Here is a 24182-nt window from a genome sequence, read left to right on the forward strand (position 1 = left end):
CCAACCTACACCCTGTCCTTGATGCCCTGATATTGCTGAATGAAGCATTAAATAACAAATCAACCAACCAACCTACACCCTCTCCTTGATGCCCTGATATTGCTGAATGAAGCATTAAATAACAAATCAACCAACCAACCTACACCCTGTCCTTGATGCCCTGATATTGCTGAATGAAGCATTAAATAACAAATCAACCAACCAACCTACACCATCTCCTTGATGCCCTGATATTGCTGAATGAAGCATTAAATAACAAACAAACTAAACAGAACATATGGGTTTCTTTATCTGTGACATGTCTGTCTTATGTCTGTGTACAGGGAAGACCCCGATATTCCATCAGAGAGGACCCCTCTACTCAGCCAGTCCATCTGAGACCCCTAGGGAGCAGGTACAGCACAACAATCTCAGTGTGGACTTATGGACTCGCAGTGCCTCTACAGCCTGTGCTCTGGACACACACTACCACTTCCACACGGAGCAAGACTATCATTATAGATCAGTGTTAGCAGTCGCAGGTGATGTGGATGTCACAGATGGAGATGACGTCACAGATGGCGATGACATCACACATGGAATGACAGTCATAGATTTTAGAGGTCATATCATCCTGTTGCATCATCATCAACACTGAGCTTCTCATGTTCATAGTGTCTGAACTTCAGCAACACAGAGATGCTCATGCTCATAGTGTCTGAACTTCAGCATCACAGAAATGCTCATGTTCATAGTATCTGAACTTCAGCAACACAGAAATGCTCATGTTCATAGTGTCTGAGCTTCAGCAACACAGAAATGCTCATGCTCATGTGATAGCTTATATTATTACTGAACACATGTTTGTATATGCTATATACTCTTTTATACTTATTTTGTTTAAGGAATGATATGCATATATTTATGAAACATGAAAAGTTGAATCAAAAAGAAAACAGTTGGTTTTTTTTTTAACTGTTTCATTTCATTAGAATCCACAGACTTAGGACAATATTTTAATATCGTCACGTAGACTGTCGCCATTCCTAGGACATGGTAATGATACTGTCAGTTCAGGTGTTAATGTAGGACGCAGTAATTATATTGTCAGCTAGGATGTCCATAAACCTAGGACGCATCCAAATGGTCAAAATATGATTTTTATGTCTTTAATAAGGATTATGCAATCTCATTAAAATCAGATTGTATTCCTCACTATGGCTACATAAAGATCTGAGGGCAGCCCATAACAGATGGAACAATGTTTTACGTTCTTTGACCATCTGACAAAATGACAAACATCAACCAATCAGAAATCTGCTTTCTCCAGGTTTATGGCTCTAGTTTCAAACTGCCACTTCCATTCCACAAATAATGGTAAGTCTCTTCCGTTTCAAAAGTTTCCCCAATGTGGAGAGAGATTGATGATGATTTTGATGGAATCAGTATTAGATCCCATACCTGTCGTTCAGAATACCCCATGCTGATCTTTTCAAAGGTTGCATAATTACAGAATATCTTCCAACACTCTCGATCTGGAAGTGGCAGTCTGTTTGAAGGTCATTTTGTGTTGTCCTGAGATCTGTGTTTAGTTGTAGCAAGAATATGATCTGATTTTAATATGCATTATGTTTACTAAGTCAAAGAGAGCAAATCAAATCTGTTTTTCATCATCTTTCTTGTTAAACATTGTATACTGGCAGGGGCGGATACAGCTTTTTGAGAAAGGGGGGGTGCACACTATGGAGAAAAGGAGGGGTGCACAGTTTCAATGGTCATTTAACAAACTTTCAGCACAAAAGGGGGGGTGCGCACACGCTCGCTCTAACACACACACACACACACACACACACACACACCTCTGGATCCGCCTATGTACTGGTAGCACACTGTCTGAGATCCTGACATCAACACCTTGATGTAGGGTTGAGTAATAGTGGTCTCGACAACATAGGTAGGGTTTGGTTAAAGGGTAGGGTACCCGTTTTGGTATCCTGATAGGGTCTTGTAATCAGGGGATGGGTACCCAAGTAGAGTCTGATAATAGGAGGTAGGGTAATAGGAGGTTGGGTACCCAGGTAGAGTCTGATAATAGGAGGTAGGGTAATAGGAGGTTGGGTACCCAGGTAGAGTCTGATAATAGGAGGTAGGGTAATAGGGGGTTGGGTACCCGGATAGAGTCTTGTAAAAGGGGCTTAGGTACCCAGTTAATAAATGTGAACTTGATTCCACCAGAAACATACCATATATGTGTTGTGACCAGATACATATTCAGTATGGAGTGTGTGGGTTGTGTTAATTGGTGACAGTCATGGAAATGGCGCATGTTTTTCTCCTGGAAACAGTTGAATGTTGTTACATCTGTGTCTGGTATTCAGTTTTGGGACATAAATAATCTTCAACTGGCTACATGTACGGCAGTGGTTATTTTGATAACCTTCCCCTAAAGACAAATGACAGTGTATTTCTTCCCTATGTTGTTATTTTACAGTGAATCAACTGTATTATGTCACTCTCCTATTGTTCTTGTAGAACCGGGGCGGTGGGGTAGCCTAGTGGTTAAAGTGTTTGCTCGTCATGCTGAAGACCCGGGTTCGATTCCCCACATTGGTACAATGTGTGAAGCCCATTTCTGGTGTCCCCTGCCGTGATATGGCTGGAATATGGTTAAAAGCGGCATAAAACTGAAGTCACTCACTCACACTTGTAGAACCAAGTTCTGACAAACTGCTTCTGTTATTTTATCACCTGAGAAGGTCAATGTTTTTATTTCCAAGTTCCCCAGATGTTTTCCATAATGTGATAAGTAGGATATGAAAATATTTTTGGAATTATACAAGACCTCTGGTTTTAGTAGGTACACTTATACATCATGGTTATCCCCTTGCAATATCTTGTTACCAAACCATGCTGTTAAAACTTAAACATGTATAAAACTGTTGTTAATGTTTGTTAGAACTAATGCATAAATGTACTTACATGTACTCACAAGTCAAGTATAAAGTATACATGCATGTAATTTTCAACATTAAATACAAGAAATGCCAACAGGGTCAGATAGACAGACAATTGAGTGAAGACATTTAATTGGCTGCAAAGACTGATGACATTAAGTTTTCGAAAGGTAAAGGGATTACACAGATTTTGGTCAATAGCCAAAATGTCAGTCAATACCTAGTGTGACCCTGGTCAGCGTTTGAAATAATCGCCGGCCCGGAGGCCCAGCGTCAGTTGTTATTGTATCGGGACGGCAGTTTAAATATCTGCAGGTCACGTGGCCTTCAGTAATTATCTGTCTTCTTTTTCACAACTGAATCTTTCCCTTGTTTTTTTCCCCTTTATTAACGTTCGGGAATCATTCATGATCCATCATGTTACGATAACTTACAGTTTCACTTCCTGGTATTTAAGAGCTTTGCACATAGGAATGTCAACACCAGTCTTTAACAAACAAAAACTTCTCTCTGCGCCATAGTGTTCGCTAATTGATTTTGTAGAAACAGTGTGAAACTGTGCACAGTGTAGTCTATTTTGTTTTTATTGGTTTGACTTTAACAAAATGGGCCTGGAGATTTCATTCAGGGCCTGTACATTTTACAGCCTGCAGGCAGCAGCAGGCCCTGATGGCCAACTGGCAAATTAAAGTATTGCGAACACTGAGTGTTAAAGTATTGTTGAACAAGGAGTGATAGACCTAATTTTTGTGCACAGTCTTATGCCCTTATGGTGGTTACAATTCATGCATGTTCGATTTCACGAGAAATGTGTGCATGATGCCCACATGTTCATTAGTATGGTGTTTTGGTGATTCCTTCTTTAGATGTGTATTTACTAGGGCATTCCAAAATGCATTTTTTTTATTGATAACACCACCAGGCTTGACAAATACTCATATCAATTTAGGGTTCCGAGTTTGTTTCCTAGTTAGATAAAAACTTGCGTTTCTTATGGGTGTGAGTATATGGTAAAGGGCTTACACAAGCTTACTGATACTCCATTAAATTCCATTCTGTACTCTAAATGTACTCTTAAGGTTTTCCAGTACTCCTTTATTGAAAAAATAAGGAGTACGTACTCCTGATGTTGAAAACTTATCTGGAGTCCTGTGATATAATGCCTTGACTGCTAAGGTTTGAAGTGGTTTTTGGTTGAAAGTTTTGATCATGTGGATATGGAACTGTAAGGTATGCTACCAGTGTGCCAGTATATTACATTGAAATCAGTATCATTAGTATTGGTTGTTCACTGTGTTGGTAGTTCTCCCATATCAGCTGACCATGTTATATAATAAATAAGATTGTTTGCTACGAACTGTTGTTGAAATGAATTGGATCCCAAAAGTCTTTTCATTGCATATGAAAACTTTTTTATCTAGTCTTCCACAATTCCAAATATGGAAAAACATGTCAGTTGGCTTGGCAAAATGGATGCTTCATAAATAACTCATGCAGTTTGATCAGTATTAACCAGATACATTCAGTTTTCTCCTCATTATTACAGATCACTGAAAGAGTTCGTGAGAAAGTACTTCTGTATTTTACATTGTTAAGAAATATGTTTTCAGAATCATGGGTTTCAATTATGTATTCTGTGTCTGGAAACATTTAAAACACCTGCATGATTTTATTAAAGCATATCGTATTCACAATCTGAAAGGAATTGGGAGTTCTGCAATTTAAAACAACTTTTCCCTGGTATTTAAAAAATTCATTTTGCATTATGTGCATCACATTTAAGAAAGTGATTGTAATGGACAGATTTAGAAAATATAAAAAGACAAGCAAAGAGAGTAGAGATTTTACAAAGTACATTTCATTTAACCGTTGAAATTGTTTTATGCTATGTATATATTGTTACACAGCTTTGACTACATGTTTATTCTTTAACACTTTATTGAGTAATTCTATGCAGCATCAAAGACACATCCATTGTTTGTTGTATTTTTCCTTCACTTCATTTCTATGACTTGTGAGCAATAGTTCTCACATGAGTTCAATGTGTGAAGCCCTTTTCTTGTGTCCCCCACTGTGATATTACTGGAATATTACTAAAAGCTGCGTAAAATTAAAACTCACTCACTCACACTCTTTGCTGTATGATTGTAACCTCTAGCTGATGTCTTTTCAAGGTGAAGTTTTGGGTTTTTTTGTCTCTTAATTCAACATGTTAACTAACCTGTGCTTAGAGAGTTGTATCTGTGGTTCATTTATAAAGATAATGTATTACACCTGGTTAACATGATCAAATATGTTAATACTTAAGTGACAAATATTTATTAAAACAATGCAGACAGAAAGGCAGTCCAGTTATTACAATGAAGGACACTTCAAATTCTGTTTTTTAAAACATAGGTGTGCGGTTTCTTATTGATATCTGACGCTATCTGACTTACATCACAATAATGTAGAACAGTTATACTATGTAATCAGAGAAGTTCATTTTGGCTTATTGTGATATTGATATAATGGGTTGAGGACAACTTTCTCATGTACATAAACAATGCATAATGATGACTGTTGTAGCACAAACAATGGGGACCTGGGTTGCTTGTCGCTATCTGTATGTAGCCTTCAAATGTGGATGTTCTGATACTTCTATATATTGATGTCCTGGTACTTCTATATCTCGGTTAGAATTGGTTTTCAGTAAAAAATGCTTGTCGTAAGAGGCGACTAACGCTATTTGGGTGGTCAGGCTCGCTGACTTGGTTGACACATGACATTGGTTCCCAATTGCATAGATCAATGCTCATGCTGTTGATCACTTGATTGTTTGGTCCAGACTCGATTATTTACAGACCACCGCGATATAGCTGGAATATTGCTGAGTGTTGCGCAAAACTAAACTCACTCACTCACTTACTCATTCACTTACTCACTCACTCACTCTATATATGGATGTCCTGGTACTTCTATATATGGATGTCCGGGTACTTCTGTCTATGAATGTTCTGGTACTTCAGTAATGACATCTTGATACTTCTATAATTGATGCCCTCACATGTTCAGGAATAACTTAATAATAAGTAATATGTTGATCTCCTCAGACTTTCGAGTGTGCCATATTCACATATTCCATATTCAAGTCATGTCTTTCATTATGCTTTATGTTGCCATAACTGTATATATGATGTATGTGTATATGACCTAAGTTGATGGTGGTATACCATACCATGTAAATATGTAATAAAGAATTTCCACTGCAGGTGCTTGTTGTCCAGTTGTTGTACATAGTGAGGCTGTCTGGATCAGTTTTACATTTGCAGCAAACTGCATGAAAACTTATTTAAACAAACACATCCAGAATAGTTCAGATAAGCCCTTCACAATCTGAACTAACTACCTAACTGTTTAACTCATTTGTTCAGTTGTCTGAGTTCATAACTTGACATTTCAGACTTCTGTTACATGGATGTGCCCGATCAGCAATCGTTGGATCACAAATTCTCCTGGACAAGGAATGAGTGACTGAGTTTGGTTGTACCCACCTTTATAACAATATTCTAGCAATATCACCGCGAGAGACACCAGAAATGACTTTCACACACTGTACCCATGAACAGAATCCTCGTCTACCGAGTGACGAGCGAACGCTTTAACCACTAGGTTACCCCAACACCCCTACAGGACTAGGACCTTGGTTTTATGTGACTGAAATATCGCAGATGCCACCTTACATGTAACCCACTCCTTGGTCTTTCATTGTCACGCCAGCGTTCCCAAACATCTGGACGTCTTCGAGCAACGTCACGTTGGCAAGAAATGCATAGCCGTCTAGTTCACCGTGAAATCGTGTTCAGACTGCACATTTGACAGACCTTGCTTACCTCCTCAAAACTTACGTCATATTTTTGGAATCAGTTTCGAGAGTATAACATACACGAGCATAACAAGGACGTACATCGCTTAGTCCATTTTCTTCAATCTTCGAAATGCACGCCCGGCATGGTCGAGTGGGCGAGTCGAGTTTTACACCGCTGTTAGTAATATTCCAGCAATATCACGGCGGGGACACCAGAAATGGGCTTCACACATTGTACCTATCTGGTGAATCGAACCCGGCCTTCAGCGTGACGAGCGAATGCTTCAACCACAAGTCTACCCCACCGCCCAGGCATGGTCGAGACAACAGTTCAGGTTCAGGTTACAGGACTTTAGGTTAGTCCTCTTCACAGATATAACGTGTTTCATCAGCGGTGACCGTCAACGGGACTAATGACGTCGGATGGAATGTTATGCTGCGTTCAGTGGAAGGAGTATAAGGTTCGTGATTTACGCCATTCGTCACGAGTTTGAAAATTACAGGTACTGTGTGAGAAAACTCGACCAAGTATAGGGAAGTCAAACTTGGATAGACTGTACAGCTTCAGATCTGCATGGTTCAAGAACAGAACCTATTTCTTGTCTCCGACCCTGGTGTGCGCAGTCGATGGTTCTAAAGACCAGATGGACCATGGTTGGAGCAGTTCATTCAAGCAGCAATTTACCTGTCTTCGAACACGCCTTTCATTATTCAAATTAAACAAGAAATGCCACAATAATGGACACTACATACCGTATCAGCGACAAGTTAATATCATAGCTACCACCTTCAATGACAAAGGACAGATATAGAATCGAAAGGTTTATTGCAAAACGTTCAGCAAAACATCTCCCTTAGCGAAAGATACATAGGAAATATTGCCGGCAGTTAAGGTAACTGATTACCAGTACTGTCTCCATGAACAAAACCAAAACACAATAGGCATCAGTATTTTTTTGGTTTTTTGTTTTCACTTTAATTTAATATCCCTTAGATCGATATCTACAGGTACTGGACAATCAACATTCCTGTAACCGCCGTCTTCAAAACTGCTTCTACTTCCCGAACCGCACAGCCCTGTTGAGGCAGACGTTGTTCTGGGGTGTTACTGGGTCAAGGTCGAGGTCGACTTCACAACTGAACAGGTTGGGGTTGTAGTACTTGAGGTTGAAGATGCTGCAGCTGACAGTCTCGACCACGCCCTCTCTGCACGTGTTGAATTGGGTGCAGTTATCCCAGTCGGGGTAGATGTAGAACACAAGGTTTTGAGGGCAGTCGAACTTCTGATTACACTGGCCAGGGGAACCTGTCAACACAAGATGGCCGTATAGACACGACTGGACAATCCTAATTTCATTGTTTTCTTTGTCTTATTCACCATTATTCCAACCGACGCTTTTACCATAGGGCAACCCTATTGCACCAACTTTGGCTTCAGTGAGTGAGTGTGTATTACGCCGCTTTTAGCAATATTCCAGCAATATCACGGCTGAGGATACCAGAAAAGGACTCATATATTGTACCCACGTGGGTAATCGAACCCGGGTCTTCAGCGTGACGAGCGGACGCTTTAACCATTAGGCTACTCCACCGCCCCCACATTGTCTTTCGAGAATGGGTACAATGTGTGAAGCCCATTTCTGGTATCCCCCGCCGTGGTACTGCTGGAATATTGCTATAAGCGGCGTATATCTAAACTCTCTCACTCACATTCATGCGAACGAATATTCATGTGAGCATTGATCAAATACGATGACGCACAAAATCCCCATTATTTCCCTTCATTCGCCATTCTCTTACAGTCTGGCATCCTCATCCTCAACTCGAGGAATATATCTGAGACTTGAGTGTTCCGTTACAGAATTATTTTTATTGAACATTATGCATAATTGTATTTTCTCCGCTGATAGTATGCGGCGACCAAGTGGATTGGGTGGTCACGCTTTGTTGATTGCATGTCCTCGTACCACAGCAATATCAATCACTGGATTGTCTGGTCGAGACTCAATTATATACAGGCCACTGTCAAATAGCAGGAACATTGCTGAGAACTATATTTCAGTGACTACATGTCAGTTTACACTGCAGGGAGTTCCTACATACCTTACAGGTCACATGCAACCAAAAAATCAAACATAATTAATACACAATTATCACTTATTCATCACATATAACATACATTGCTGGTTATGAAAAAACATATAAACAAAATTATAAGCGTACAATCGCAAATCAAAAGTGCAATATTGTGTACTTGGGTTTACTTCCCTGGAAACAAAGCAGCCGGGATACCGAACCCAGTCAGAGCGGGTGTGTGTGCACTCAAGTGTAACGGCGTGTTCATTTGCAGATGCCCTCGCGGCTCATTGTGTGTGTATATATAGAGATGTTGGGTTTTGTAAATACATGCTCATTTTTTGTGTATAACATTTTACAATCAACAGACATCATAACATGTCATGTGTTCAAGTATCACGCCTGCCTGTCTGTGTAATTACATAATGTGACAGAGACCGAACTCGGGCCATAAATCAATGCATTTTGTTTATGGTGTATAGCCTGATTGGTGTTAAGTTCAAATTGCATGTGGTCAGTGATAGCAGCTGTGTATTGAATATTGTCATTAGCAGACAGGCAGGCAGACACACAGGTGTCAATAAAACAAGACATTGAGTTTTGTCTGTGACAACGACATATCAATATCACAGTTAGAAATTCTGTCAACACTAAATAATGACATTGCTTTCAAGTATCGTACTGAGAGAGTGACTCGGTAAGAAGAACGTGTGGTGAAATAGACAAATGAAATTATATAAACAGTTAATTTACTGTCATAACATATAAAAAGCTCGCGCCTGTGAGATATCAACAAAACATTAGAAAAATAGCTCACACCAAAGCCTTCACCGAGTATTCACCGGACAACCCGCCTCCAAGCTGCGCGAACCTATTTCACTGCGCACGTGCTATGAGGGCAGCCCAGCTGTGGAAACCAGTTTTCCCCCGAAAAGTCGGGGGAAAATTTGTGAAACGTTTGAACTCCGATTTCGCACGGTTTTTTTCATCGCGTTATTTTTCAACTTTATAAGTTGAATTTGCATTTTTGACGATCTGTTTCGGTAAGTCCATACCGAAAGGTATCAGAATCTGCAAAGTTGTGTTTTACGTTGCATGTGACCTTTAATGAGGACATATTTGGGACAGTAGGTGGCGTGACGACGAGTGGAGCAAATCGCCATAACCAGCAGTCCGACAACTGTTCGAATCCCAGTTCACTCCGACAATGTTTCTACGTTTGTCAGCACCAAACCCCCCCATGCGCATAGGCTTCCCAAAGTGTTGATTGTCTTAGACTTGCAACACATCCATCTTTCCTCTTCCATTCCGTGATGTAACTAAAATGCAGTCCAATTTTCAGGCAAGTGGTAAACATCGCATCCTGAGTTGAGTTTCACGCCGCACTCAGCAATATTCCAGCTATATGGCGGCGGTCTGTAAATAATTGTACTCATGTGAGAACTATTACTCACAAGTCATATAAATGAAGTAAAGGAAAAATCTAACAGACAATGAATGTGTCTATGATGCTGCATGGAATTATTCAGTTAACATGAACATGTATTTAAAGTTGTGTTACAATATACACACAGCATAAGTGAGTGAGTTTAGTTTTACGCCGCACTCAGCAATATTCCAGCTATATGGCGGCGGTCTGTAAATAATCGAGTCTGGACCAGACAATCCAGTGATCAACAGCATGAGGCGGGGCGCGGTGGGCGAACTGGCTAAAGCGCCAGGCTTGTGATCCAGCGAGCTTGAGGTGACGGGATCGAGCCCACCTGTGACCGGGTGTAAAAGCCTTGGAGTCAACTTTGTGTGCAGACTTTTTCAGTGTTGTCACAAACCCTAGTGTACAGTACACAACCCTGTGCACTTAAAAGAACCCACGAATCCGTTGGTAGATGACCAGATGGTGGCCATATGAATACGTGCAAACACAGCCACTGCAACGTGCAGTAAACTTGGACAAAGTACTGTGACTATGTGTCCCAGTCCACCCAGCTGTGAATGGGTACCTCGTAAGGATGGGAATGCCACACTAACTCGGTGTACCTAGCGGCTGCAAGAGTTGTATGATCCTCAGGGAGTTGAGATTGACAATACGATGTGCCGTTGAGATTGACATCCAGTGAACGAGGGAAAAACAAAGCGCCTGTGAGCAGCTGAGCTGGCCTGGATATCGGCGCTATGCAAATGTTAGTATGTATGTATGTATGTATATGAGCATCGATCTGCGCAATTGGGAACCGATGGCATGTGTCAAGCAAGTCAGCGAGCCTGACCACCCGATCCCGTTAGTCGCCTCTTACGACAAGCATTGGTTACTGAAGGTACATTCTAACCCGGATCTTCACGGGTGCATCCTGATTAGGGCTGGGACGGGTCCAAATTTTCTACTCGGGCATCTCACCCCACCCTACCTACCCTACCCTACCCTACCCTACCCTACCCTACCCGGATACCCGCTATGTTAATTCCTGACATTAAATTTGTAAGAAATGGCAAAATATATTCTTCAGCACGGAGTCTAAATATTCGAGTTTTTCAATATCTTAACCATGTAGTATATTCAAGAGAAGTGACTGTAATTTTGTCTAAATCTTCAAAGACAATACAGTCTTTTAATCATGAAAGAATAACATATTCTACCATGACTTCAGTAAATACTGGATTGTGATTGGTTAATCAGTCATTCAGGGGTATATAATCACGTTATATACCTGTGATTTTCCAACACAGTATGTATTTATTTTTAAATCTTAATAATGCGGTTATGGAAGACCGAGATAGCATTCAGACGTTGGCCCAACGTTGGCAATGGTTTCGCCAACATTGCCAACGTCCGAATGCTATCTGGGGAATGGAGATAAACGTACTGCGTTGGAAAAATCAGTAGGTGGCCATGGCGTGACGACGAGTGGACCAAATCGCTCACGCTACGCGTTCGGTTTTAAATCAAATTTAGAGCTGTTATAATTTCGTTATATACCTCTGATTTTCCAACACAGTATGTTTATCTCCTAATTACATTGTTTAATCTATTGGTCACATGATCACAACGAGTCCGGGTATTGAGAGCAACGAATGTACTTGCCAGCTGATATGTCGGGCATGCACTGTGTCGACGAAAGTGTTCCTCCCTCCCTCGCTCACTCTGAAATCACTCACTTACTCTGAAATCACTCACTCACTCACTCACTCTGAAATCACGTACCTGACCCTGTCTGTCTCTTCCGTCGGCCTCTCCTGGACACACTTGGAGATCCACCTTTAACACAGAAAAGCGTGATCAAAACAAACATGGCGGCTAGAGCAGACGACATGATCAGTGGGCGGAATTGGTTTTCTTAAAGGATATTCAGTTCTAAAATTGTCTGTTGTACCCGTCGTATTTGAAATTGTTATTCAAGTTAATAGATGTGTTCATGTGAATGAGAATTAAGCCCCATTCACGTGCACCTATATACAAATGTCAGTAAACGCGTTTACTCACGTGTGTATGTTTACTTATGGAGCAAATTTGCATGTGGTTGGTGCAAATGTAAATGTACACATGCGCAAATTTAGACAATAATCTTTTCACGTGAGCAAATGTTGTGTATGTGAATGTTGCCTGGCTTTGTTCATTTCAGTATGTTATTTACTTATTACACCACAAAATGCATATGTAAGGATACAATACGTTACAGACCCTGGTTTTAGAAGTTGTCAGTATATCTTTTACCCAGGCAGATTTCCATAGGAGGTGTAGATATAAAACAGTAGCCTACAGATTGGTTAAAAATCGTTTTCAAGAAAGATAGTGTTACTGTTTATGATTTTCACCTATTTAGCCATATAAATTTATATGTTCTTGGCTACAGGCGTCCAAAATGTTCAAATGTCAAATGGGACATCCGCCATTTCAATTGATATAGTTCATGCAAATATTTAACAGATTTCCATGACCTAACATTTGACATTTCAGGAAGTCCAAACATGGTCTTTATCCTGCTTCTGTTGTAAAGAAAACGTGCTTAAAGTTCGTGAGACCATCTGTGGGACAATGTCTAAAGAGTGAGTTTAGTTTTACGCCTCTTTTAGCAATATTCCAGCAATATCACGCGGGGCACACCAGAAATGGGCTTCACACATAGTACCCATGTGGAGAAACGAACCCGGGTCGTCGGTGTGACGAGCGAACGCTTTAACCACAAGGCTTCCCCGACGCCCTTAATGTCTAATTATAAAGAAGTGTGAATTTCAGACCATAGTCGTGGGGGTTGACAGGAATATATCACTGTCATTGGTAGGCCGTTGGTGTTGGTATCAGCTCTCATACAAGCTAATATTGTTGTCCTATTGTAATCTCTCTTTCCTTTCTCTAACTGATATATTAATATTTGGATCGACGTTAATGAATATCTATTGGAATATTTACATTCGGCCCTGGGTTCACAAGAGTTGTTGGGTCCCAGGTACATGTCCTCGAGACAGGAGCCCCTGATGGTGGTGCGGTTGTCGCAGCGGAAGTAGGTCTTGCTGCAGGTGCTCCTAGTGGGAAAGATCTGATTGCCCACACACAGAGATCGGGGTCGAATCCGCTGACTCCCCACACACATCAGGCACAACACAGCTAAAATAAAAAAGACCCGTTGTTTTAGAGACATTGTAATTGAATGACTGTGCAGAACTGCGTCCATTGATACAGGTATATTATACTTCCAGGTCAGGGTTTCTAGGCTCGTGAGGGGCGGTGGGGTAGCCTAGTGGTTAAAGCGTTTGCTCGTCACGCCGAAGACCCGGGTTCGATTCCCCACATGGGCACAATGTATTAAGCCCATTTCTGGTGTCCCCCGCCGTGATATTGCTTGAATATTGCTAAAAGCGGCGTAAAACTAAACTCAGTCATTCAGTTCTAGGCTCGTGGTATCACCAAAGTGGTAAGGGACCGTTCATAATTAATGACCAGATGATGATGATTTTAAGGGGGGTGGGAGTATAACCAATTTTGTTCTGGGGAGGTTGAGTGCATGCGTGCGTGTGTGCGTGCGTGTGTGTGTGTGTGTGTGGGGGGTTGCGGTTGGGGTTCAGCATTTTGTACTCAGAAATATTAAAATCCTATGCTTAAAAAATATGGGGAGGGGCATTGATTTTGTAAATGACATGCGGTGTGTGTGTGTGTGGGGCACTTACTTTGTACATAAAGTTTTGGGGGTGACATTCACATTGTACATGCATCTCCATAAAAATACTCATCATCAACCCCCCAGTCATAAATTAGGAACGGTTCCTAAAGGTCGGGGACGTGCGTTACTTCTGGCATTCCACCCACATTAAGCTGACAAAACTACAACACTGTTCAAAAGGGTTTTAAGCCTCACTCACTCACTCACTCACTCACTCCTGTACAGTGAAATAAGTTCAACGACGCTTGTAACAGTGTTCCAGTATTACACGGGCGTGTCAGCTGCAGCTAGATATGGAACGGAACACAAAATATAGGAGTGAGTGGTAGATTGGAACCAGCAGCCATCGGATCCTCAAAGTGCGCAACCCTGAGGTATCGCCATGTCGCCATGGAAGCATTAAGCACCCCTGTGTATGGAGTGAGTATAGTTTTACGCCGCTTTGAGCAATACTCCAGCAATATCACGGCGGGGGACACCAGAAATGGGCTTCACACATTGTACCCATTAGGGAATCGAACCCGGGTCTTCGGCGTGACAAATCAAAGCTATAACTACTAGGCTACCCCACCGTCCCCGCTATGCATGGAAGCCCCTTAGCACAGCCCTATATGTGGAAACCCAGAAGTATCACAATCTTGGCAAACAGTATGCATTGCCATGCACTTAAACACCCTTGCATCTTAGAAACCTTTCCGGGTCCCTGTGCATGATTAATACACCATCTTTGTTTTGGTAGATAAAGTATGCTGTTAATGTACGAATATTCCACTGTACAAAAACGAAAAGGTTAGGGTATATTTTGTTTCGAAACTACAGGAAACTACAGTGGGGAACTTCACACATTATGCTCATCTGGGCATCGAACTCGGGAATGTTGTGACAAGCGAACGCTTTAACTGGTGTGCTATCGACATTATCAGTAAAAATTACATTATAGCTGAAATCGATTTGGTGCATTGTTCTTCCTGAACTTTGTAAACGCTAGCATCCTTAATTCTTATATGGAATATAACATGTTCAACAGAAAACAAAACATTGCGAAACAAATCCTACAATGACAGGGTCGGAAATAACCCATTGCCCGACGTCCGAATCCAGTGTTTTTTTCTGTCGGGCAAGCAAATTTGTATATCACACTGTACCGGTGTCCAGTTGACTTTCCAATGTTAATTATGTTGTTTATTTAAAAAATCAGTAAGAAAACGGTCGGTATAGTGGGAAAATTATCAGGGCAAGTGACTTTACATGTGCCACTGTACCGGAGTACACTATCCATTTTAAAGTTAATTCATCCCTGATAATGATTACTCTCCTGATGAGGAAGTAGGCATAATTGTCGCACGTGCCTCTCTGTGGGGGAGTGTCCACGTATAGCATGTACGAGGGAAGAACCTAACACAGGTATCGGCTCGAGATCACACACGGCCCGACTAAATATCCTCGTGGCGTTGTGAATCCTCCCTCAAACCGAGGTAATTAAATGGTAGCCCGTGTTGACTCAAACACTGCGGTCACTCCCAGCGCGAGATGTGCTTGCGAGATCAAAGCACGACGATTTTTTTTCTCCTGAATCTACCTTAACGCGCTACCTGCCCGGAATGTTGACAACAGGTAAGACTCACCTGAAGATGTGTCATACCTGTCATTCAAACTTGGAAGAACAATTGCATTCTGACTAGGAAACCGAGAGATCTGTAGCCAATTTGACTGGAACCCGATTTGGTTCGGGAAAATATATTTTCATATAAAAGAGAACGTTATTACTTCTGACCTTTCAACATTCTAAAGAGTAATGTAACGGCTGGTGAGAGCTTACAAATTCATTCTTAAGAAAATATGATAATTATCACGATTATTCAACTGTTTTGCGTTTGATTCAAGTCGTAAGTATTGAATAAATATAATATATTTCAAAACATGTTGTTTTTTCAGGAATATTACAGTTTCGAGCTACCTTACCGAGCATGTAAATTCAAACCTCATAGCTATACTGCAGCTTTTTCTGGTGTAGATTACAATGCATAATTATGTTCATATCCTTGCATTTTGTCAAAGAATTTGCCTTAATTTACCCTCAGAAACTCGTAAAGAGAAGTCTCTCATCAAAGTTATAGAAATGGCATGTTTAAAGAAAACATTAAACCCAAAAAACAGATACGTGTGTTCTGGCAAATATTGGACGTTGTGTCTAATCCTCACTAACTGTTTAACATTTGAAATAAAAGTTAAAACATACCAACAGCTAACAGCAGAGCGTTCATGATGACTTGTTCGCGTCACTGGGCCTCAGGTGAGCTGTAGGCGGGTTTGCACGCCCGCTCTAGACAGGGGCAGATAACTCTGTATTTGACGGTGTACAGATGAAGGGTGATCGCAGTGCAATGAAAGTGTCTGTCCGTCTTGTTAACCCTTAGGGTTGTCAGGTATGAGGGACATCAACATCAGCGAGTCGTCCCAGCATCCACAGTAACGTGTCTGTATTGTGGGTAAGAGAAAGCCTAGTGTTTGATCGCCAAGTAAATGAAACCATCCCTTTCTTTGGTACAGGTGATGTAGATTTCACTGTTTGTTTTTTACACCTGTAATTGCTGCTTGTTGACAGAGGATTTTTGTAGGGAACATGCATCATTGTTTGAAGAGCACGCTGCACGGTGTACCTGATCTGCGGGTGTAATCGTCCAATTAAGTACAGAATCAGGCAAAGCAAAGCCTACAAGGGCGTCACGTGTCGTATTGTCCCGTACATATGTCACTGAACACAACACCCGAGACGTGACGCTACCTGGAGGAGACATACCCTCACACCAATCAAATAAACTTCAAAGCATTAGAGAGACCAGTTTAATGCTAATTGCTATAAATAAATCATTACAATACTTTCGTTGTGTACTTGAATGGCAAGAAGAGACAGTATGTGGATCGTCCTTAGTAAAGCTTGCTGTCGGCTAAAAAACGTTCCTTTAATTTGTCACAGGTTTACATTGTTTTACGTGAGATCCATACTGCAACAATGACGTATATGGTATTTTACATACGTACTGTACGTACGTAATTGATGCTTCAACCTGTCTTGTGTCAGTGAGTGAGTATGTTTTTACGCCGCTTTTAGCAATATTCCAGCAATATCACGGCAGAGGACACGAGCAATGAGCTTCACACATTGTACCCATATGGGGAATCGAAACCCGTGTCTTCGGCGTGACGAGCCAACGCTTTAACCACTCGGCTACCCCACCGCCCCCTGTTCAATAGGGACACTCTTCAATGTCTCGCGCTAATCACAGAATCGACCTGACTATGAACGTCAGTGAATGTGTGATGTTAATCGCCGGGTTATTCCGTCCCGACTAGGACTAAGGTATGTTATGTGTGAATTATCGCCTCTGTGGAGGAGGGTAGGCATAGTGGTTAAAGCGTTCGCTCGTCACACCTGAGGCCCGGGTTCTATTCCCCACAATGGGTACAATGCGTGACTATTTGTAGATTTATCCCGCCGTAATATTGCTATAACATTGTTTAAAGCGACTAATTGGAAGAAAGAGTCATTGACGCATAAAACAGTACAATAATTAAGCCTCGTTTTCACATAAGCGGTTTCAAAGAATGCTCGATGACTGCCTTGACATAGAAGAAATACGGTATCATTCATCTCAGATTTTCTTGACGTCAGCTACTTTCTCTGTTGGCTGACAAATACGCGTTCTATTCTTAATTATAAATATAAAGACAATCGTTAATCTTATGTAACATTCAAAATATTTTCGTTTGATGCAAACCAGTTTTAGTGTAAGCCTACGCTCAGTCTAAGTAAACTTAGGCTCAGTATTATTCGTTATTCGTTACACCACTCTACTGCTATACACCTAACTATACTTATAGAGTCTCCCTGGTCTAACAAAACCTTGTGGAAGGTCGCGTCAGCTAACCTTTGAGCGACCTATGACCGTCCAATCAAACGCGAGACGGCCGAACGGATTTAACCAATCAGACAACGGCTACTATTTAGGGTTCGGCGGGACTTACAAAATGGATTTTCTCTTCCCCGGTCGCCAACACTGATCTCCCAACAAACGAAAACCCGCATAAAACACAGATATTTGACCTGCAGTATATACGCTTTGGGGTTTCTGTTGACATGGTTATCATTAGCTAATATTCCCGCAAGCTGACATCCTTGAATACTGACAAAACGCTATTTTCAGCGACTGTTTGCTCCATGTGCATCTCTCAGAAGCGATCGTACGGAAAATAGCATTCGGAATCGTTCGGGTACAAACTTTTTTCGAGGTCAAAGTTCAAAAGGTATGTGCGAATGTCAACTTTCGCGATTTGGTAAGCTGTGTTCTGATTGGTCAGTTGAAAAGGTTATCTAACGCGACCTTCTACTAGGTTTTGTTAGACTCAGTATAGCAGTGTAACGAATAATACTGAGCCTAAGTTTACTTAGACTGAGCCTACGCTTGGCCTAGCACCGAGGAGCAATGGTGGCCAAGTCGTATAAATTGGTTGGTTGTGCAGAGCTGCGTCCATTGGGATAGGAATCTGTGATTATGGTTTCGAATCCCTGTTGCCAGGTTTCTGTTTATAGGTTTGTCTGTAGCACCCCCGTGCAAGTGAGTTCCGCTATAAATGGTAACGCCTAAGATATACATCCGGGCTTTCCTCCAAATTCATACTGACACGCACCCGTGAAGGTTCGGGTTAGAATTGATCTTCAGTAGAGTAACCCATGCTTGTCGTAAGAGGCGACTAACGGGATCGGGTGGTCAGTCTCGCTGACTTGGTTGACACATGTCATCGGTTCCCAAATGCGTAGATCGATGCTCATGCTGTTGATCACTGCCGGGTTGTCCAGACTCCATTATTTACAGAACGCCGCCATATAGCTGGAATACTGCTGAGTGCGGCGTAAAACTAAACTCACTCACTGGTACCTAGCAATTGATGCTTGTACCAGGCCAGGCCACGTAACGGATCGTAGTCAGGCTCGGTGAAAAGGTTTATAAGGTCATCGTGCCCCGACATGGGTTACTGAAGATCAATTCTAACCCGGACTTTCACAGGTACGCTTGGTACCACCTCCAACGGGTCCATTTTGAGTGAGTTAATATGTATAATCACATTTGCAGAATTTCAGCCATATTGTAACTTTAAAAATGTTATATATTGATAGTACATTTTTAGATTATTAATCTGGCGCCAAAGGACAGTACAATAACTAGAATATCAAAGATATACATTTATAACTGTTATGTAAACATTGAAATTTGACTATACATAGTAATGATAGGGGCGGAGGGTAGCCTAGTGGTTAAAGCGTTCGCTCGTCACGCCGAAGACCCGGGCTCGATTCTTCACCTGGTTACAATGTGTGAAGACCCGGGTTCGATTCCCCACATGGGTGCAATGCGTGAAGCCTGTTTCTAGTGTCCCCCGCCGTGATAATGCTGGAATATTTGTAAAAGCGGCGTAAAACTAAAACTCACTCACTAATTCATAGTAATACATTATAAAGATGGATAACTATGGAATCCTGGAAGGGACATGCGCGTTGTCGCATTGTCGCGTTGTCGCCCTCTCAAATACAAGCAAAATTAAACAAAACGCGACACGCGACATCGCGACAACGCGACATTTCGCCCATTTGTCGCATTGTCGCGATGTCGCGTGTCGCGTTTTGAATAATATATTTTTCATTCCTCCAAAGGGCGACACGTGACATAGCGACAATTTTCAAGGTCAAAATATGTCACGTTGTCGCGCGTCGCCCTATGTAAGATGTGTAAAAACAGCCTAAAAAATTACTAAAACGCGACACGCGACAATGCGACAACGCGACAATGCGACAAATGGGCGAAATGTCGCGATGTCGCGTGTCGCGTTTTGGTTTATTTTGCCTCACTTTACTTGTTTTTGACAACGCGACAATGCGACATAGCGACAATGTCCCTTCTAGGATTCCATAGATAACAGATCACCAGCAGCCATGTTAGGTCACCACACTAGGGACCATTTGGTATTGGATTAGTATAGGGATGCTATCGATATTGTCATAAATCTTCATTCCGAAAGAAACTGTACAACAATCCAGGCATCAGCCACAATGATAATAATAAGAAAAAAGAGAAATACCTTCAAATATGACATTCTAATTGTACTGTTGCACTTATAATGATGGCCTGTTGAAGTGTTAACAAGAATTTATAGCTAAAATACATGGAATTATCATGAAACGGCCCTCCCATTATCAGAAATTTGCGGGCCGCTGCAAATGATATTGGACCGCTCAACCTTCACGACGGGCAACTATCAGTTCTGTTGTCAAGTGACGTCATAGTGGGTGCGTGGGCTTACGGTTCATTCGACATTATTGGCTTTCGACTGGCAGATATTCTGGGTCAAACAAGTCAAAGCAACCAGAATTCCCGCTTTAAATAGCGGTAATATTGGCTTTCTTGTTGGTGCTAACCTTAACAATTGCACTATTAAGACTGTTGATGGACCGAAACCGAACACCGACATAGTTTGACATGTTGCAGGCTATGGTCTTGTCAAAGGCCAAGGTCGAATATCGTCACTTTCTGCTGTGACGTCACTTGCATTGTTCGATGACGTAATTGCATTCGGGCAGTCAACCCCGTCAGAAGTTGATTTGGGTAAACTTAAAGTCAAATTCCTTCATTGTTTCCTTTTTCTTTTCAACACAAATTCCATGTATTTTAGCAATAATAACGGTAATGCTATTTTTGAGGGCATTATCATTTGCAGAAGCCCGAGGTCTTTTTCAACTGCCCTCCTTCGTCGGGCAGTTAATGGAAGACCTCGGGCTTCTGCAAATGATAATGCCCTCAAAAATAGCATTACCCTTATAATAGGACCTAATGAGACGTACGGACTCTACGGATCAATTGTGACCGGGTGACGTCATCGTGCGATGCTGATAAGCACGTAAGATGTTACGAGAAGAAAATGTTGTTATTACATGGACGTTACCGATCAATCATGCCGGAGTGACGTCATCATTGTGTGTAGTGAATGTGTAAAATGTGTTGTGATCGAGAATCAATTGTAATTACTATCAAGTAGTAATCATATTCGCAGCTCTTTTGCAAACGATGCAGTCCTCGATAACAAACAATCATCACGAATGAGTGAGTGCTAAATTGGACGTTTCTGTATTTCAGCTTTTTATGGTCAGACAAGCAGTAATAAAAGATGCATGCAGACTCAACAGGTAGTAAAGGTGACGCAGCGCATGTACAACCAAGAGTCCGTCTGTATGAGTAGAGCGTGATTTCAGTGGTCCCAGCATAAAATGCAATATTCACCCCATCAACGAATGCGTGGGACTTCGAATGTAAGACACACCTCTATTCAATAGGTGAGTGAGTGAGTTGGGATTCACGCCGCTTTAAGCAATATTCCAGCAATATCACGGCGGGGGACACCAGAAATGGGCTCCACACATTGTACCCATGTGGGGAATCGAACCCAGGTCTTCCGCGTGACGAGCGAACGCCTTAACCATTAGGCTACCCCACTGCCCCTTTTTCATTGGGGCACTCTTCAATGTCTCGCAAGAATCACTGAATCGTCCTGACTATGAATCTTGGTATGACAGGACCATGCCCGTCGTAACGTATTCACCAAAGTGGAAAACGTCAATGACCCGCAGGATCGATGGGGTAGCCTAATGGTTAAAGGGTCCTTCACATTTATTTCGAATTGACAGGAATCAAGGAGAATCAGCCAGAAAAATAATATTTCAAAAATTCGAACCGCATTCGGGAGAGAATGTCAAAATAAACAATTTTGTTCAAGCTTTGTAAGAATGCTGTTGGAATACTTAGAACGCACTTCGAACCCGCTTCGAATGATTCTTACTCATTCCAAATGTACTAGATCAGGAATGCTGCGCGAATGAATCGGAATACAGAAGGAATAACTAGAATGCTGTTAGAATACACTACGAATACTTAAAATGAATTTCGACTGCCGTACGAGTCCGGTTCGATTGCTGCGTGAATAGCACTCGAATTTCAGTTGGAACGTACCTCGAATGAATGCTTTCAGAACCTTCTTGGAATGACCCACCGAATCTGGATCGAATGTTAAAGAATTAAAACAGAATGCAGCTCGAATATTTCAAATGTCCTTCAAATGTACTTAGAATGTAAAACGAATGTCCGAAATGCATCAAGAATGCTGTCGGAATGTTCCACGATGGGGTATAAAAACATACACTATTCATCAGTCACTGTCCAACTCCCATAGAGTATGGATCACCTGGACCACGTTGCGTTGCTCCAAATTGATGTCCTCCAGCAAGCCCTGCTTGAAAGAGATGTGGAGGACACCAGGAGAAGACCTAGAAGATTCCAGAACAGACCATGCCTGACAGAGGAATGGAGGAGGCTGTATGGACATTACACAAGACTAATGGAGGAGCTCAGAGTTGAGGACACACAGTCATTCTTCAACTACCTTAGGATGGAGCTTGCTATGTTTGATGAGTTGGAGCAGAAAGTGGGACCAAGTGAGTGAGTGAGTGAGTGAGTCTAGTTTTACGCCGCACTCAGCAACATTACAGCTATATGGCGGTGGTCTGTAAATAATCGAGTCTGGACCAGATAATCCAGTGATCAACAGCATGAGCATCGATCTGCGCAATTGGGAACTGATGACATGTGTCAACCAAGTCAGCGAGCCTGAGCACCCGATCCCGTTAGTCGCCTCTTAGGACAAGCATAGTCGCCTTTTGTGGCAAGCATGGGTTGCTGAAGACCTATCTCTAGCCCGGATCTTCACGGGTCAGGTGGGACCAAGAATACAGAAGCAGGATACATATATGAGAAAGGCGCTACATCAAGGCTTGAAGCTAGTCATCACACTGAGGTTCCTGGCTTCAGGTGATAGGTACCCCAGCATCATGTACAGCTTCCGCGTGGCAAGGAACACAATCAGCCTGATCATCCCAGAAGTATGTAAGGCCATTGTGGAGGAATACAAGGATGAGGTTATCATCTGCCCTACCACTTCAGAAGAAAGGGCACCCAATGAAGAGGTATTCAGAAACAGGTGGAATATTCCTCGTAGGAGCTTTTGATCGCAAACATGTGGCCATTAGGAAACCTGCCACGAGCGGCTCATTGTACCACAACTACAAGGGCTTCTTCTCTGTGGTCCTCATGGCCTTGTGGAGGGAAAGTACAAGTTCCTGTGGGTGGACGTTGGTGCTTACGGAAGTATGTCTGATGCTCAGATCTTCAACGAGTGCGAACTCAAGGATTGTCTTGAAGACGGAAGCCTGGGATTTCCTGATCCGTTCCCCTTACCCAAAGATGACGAGCGTATGCCATGCTTTATTCTGGGAGATGATGCCTTTGGAGTAAGGGCCTTCTTGATGAAACCGTATAGTCATAGGACTCTCCAGAGAGACGAGAGAATTTACAACTACAGGATCTGCAGGGGCCGACGGGTAGTGGAAAATGCATTTGTAAATGATGGCCCAGAGTTGGCAAATCCTCCTCACGCCATGCTGCCAAGGCCTTCCGTTGTGAAGGACATCATTGAATGCTGTGTCTGCCTGCTTGATGGCAGATGAGGACTCGTTATCCTAATCTCCACAATGGTACCCCGTTATGGTGGATGAGGAAGATGAGCAGCACAACGTGGTAACAACTTGTTGGAGACAACTTGCGCAGCTTGAAGATGTGAATGATATCTGAAGTTTCAGTGACAGGTGGCTACGTTTTTATGCGATTCGGCGGTGTTCCGATGACGTCATGACGCATTTGAAGAGCATTCGGGACGTTCTTTCTGTATTCGAGGTGTATTCGATGAACATACTGTATTCCAAGTGCAATCGAAATATTCCGATACCTTTGGAGAATACTCCACCTAAATTCCACCTGCAATCGAAATACATTCGAGGTGCACTCGGGACATTCCTGCAGGATTTGAAGTGGCTTGCCTTTTCGATTCTCCCTCGAATACGTTCAGAATACTTAGAATGCAGTAAGAATACTTAGAATGCAGTTTCAATGCACTTCAAATGTTGTTCGGTATTTTTCCACTTCGAATGTACCTCGAAAGTTTTGAACATGTTCAAAACATTCGGGCATGTTACAAGAATTGACACAAATAGTTGTAGTGCATTCGGAATGGAGC

The 24182-nt window shown here is 42.0% G+C and overlaps 2 protein-coding genes across 3 annotated transcripts in view; one reads left to right on the forward strand and one right to left on the reverse strand.

Moving 5' to 3' along the window:
* The window catches only part of LOC124284650 (mucolipin-3-like), a 36342-nt gene extending 35621 nt beyond the window's left edge, over positions 1–721 (forward strand). For both annotated transcript variants that reach the window (XM_046720754.1, XM_046720755.1), the window contains exon 14: positions 324–721. In XM_046720754.1, the coding sequence (XP_046576710.1) occupies positions 324–378 (55 nt within the window). In that variant the 3' untranslated portion in view covers positions 379–721. The remainder of the gene's footprint in view (positions 1–323) is intronic.
* A 6868-nt stretch (positions 722–7589) lies between these two features.
* On the reverse strand, positions 7590–16477 carry LOC124284633. The gene is made up of 4 exons (XM_046720737.1): positions 16249–16477; positions 13262–13456; positions 12056–12109; positions 7590–8086 (listed from the first exon to the last, which is right to left on the reverse strand). Exons 1-4 carry the CDS (start codon positions 16271–16273, stop codon positions 7836–7838), a joined length of 525 nt encoding a protein of 174 aa, XP_046576693.1. The 5' UTR covers positions 16274–16477; the 3' UTR covers positions 7590–7835.
* Between the last annotated feature and the right edge of the window lie 7705 nt (positions 16478–24182).

The sequence above is a fragment of the Haliotis rubra genome, unplaced genomic scaffold, assembly GCF_003918875.1.
Source record: "Haliotis rubra isolate DU_JTF1 unplaced genomic scaffold, ASM391887v1 Scf340, whole genome shotgun sequence".
NCBI classification, from domain to species: domain Eukaryota; kingdom Metazoa; phylum Mollusca; class Gastropoda; order Lepetellida; family Haliotidae; genus Haliotis; species Haliotis rubra.

What these genes read in the sequence shown, in the direction of transcription:
- LOC124284633 (XM_046720737.1), bottom strand. Translation starts at nt 16,273, where the DNA reads ATGAACGCTCTGCTGTTAGCTGTTG. An exon ending in TTGTGAACCCAGGGCCGAAT is followed by an intron (nt 12,110 to 13,261) that starts GTAAATATTCCA and finishes TCTGTGTTAAAG; the next exon opens with GTGGATCTCCAAGTGTGTCC. An exon ending in GAAGAGACAGACAGGGTCAG is followed by an intron (nt 8,087 to 12,055) that starts GTACGTGATTTC and finishes TTGTGTTGACAG; the next exon opens with GTTCCCCTGGCCAGTGTAAT.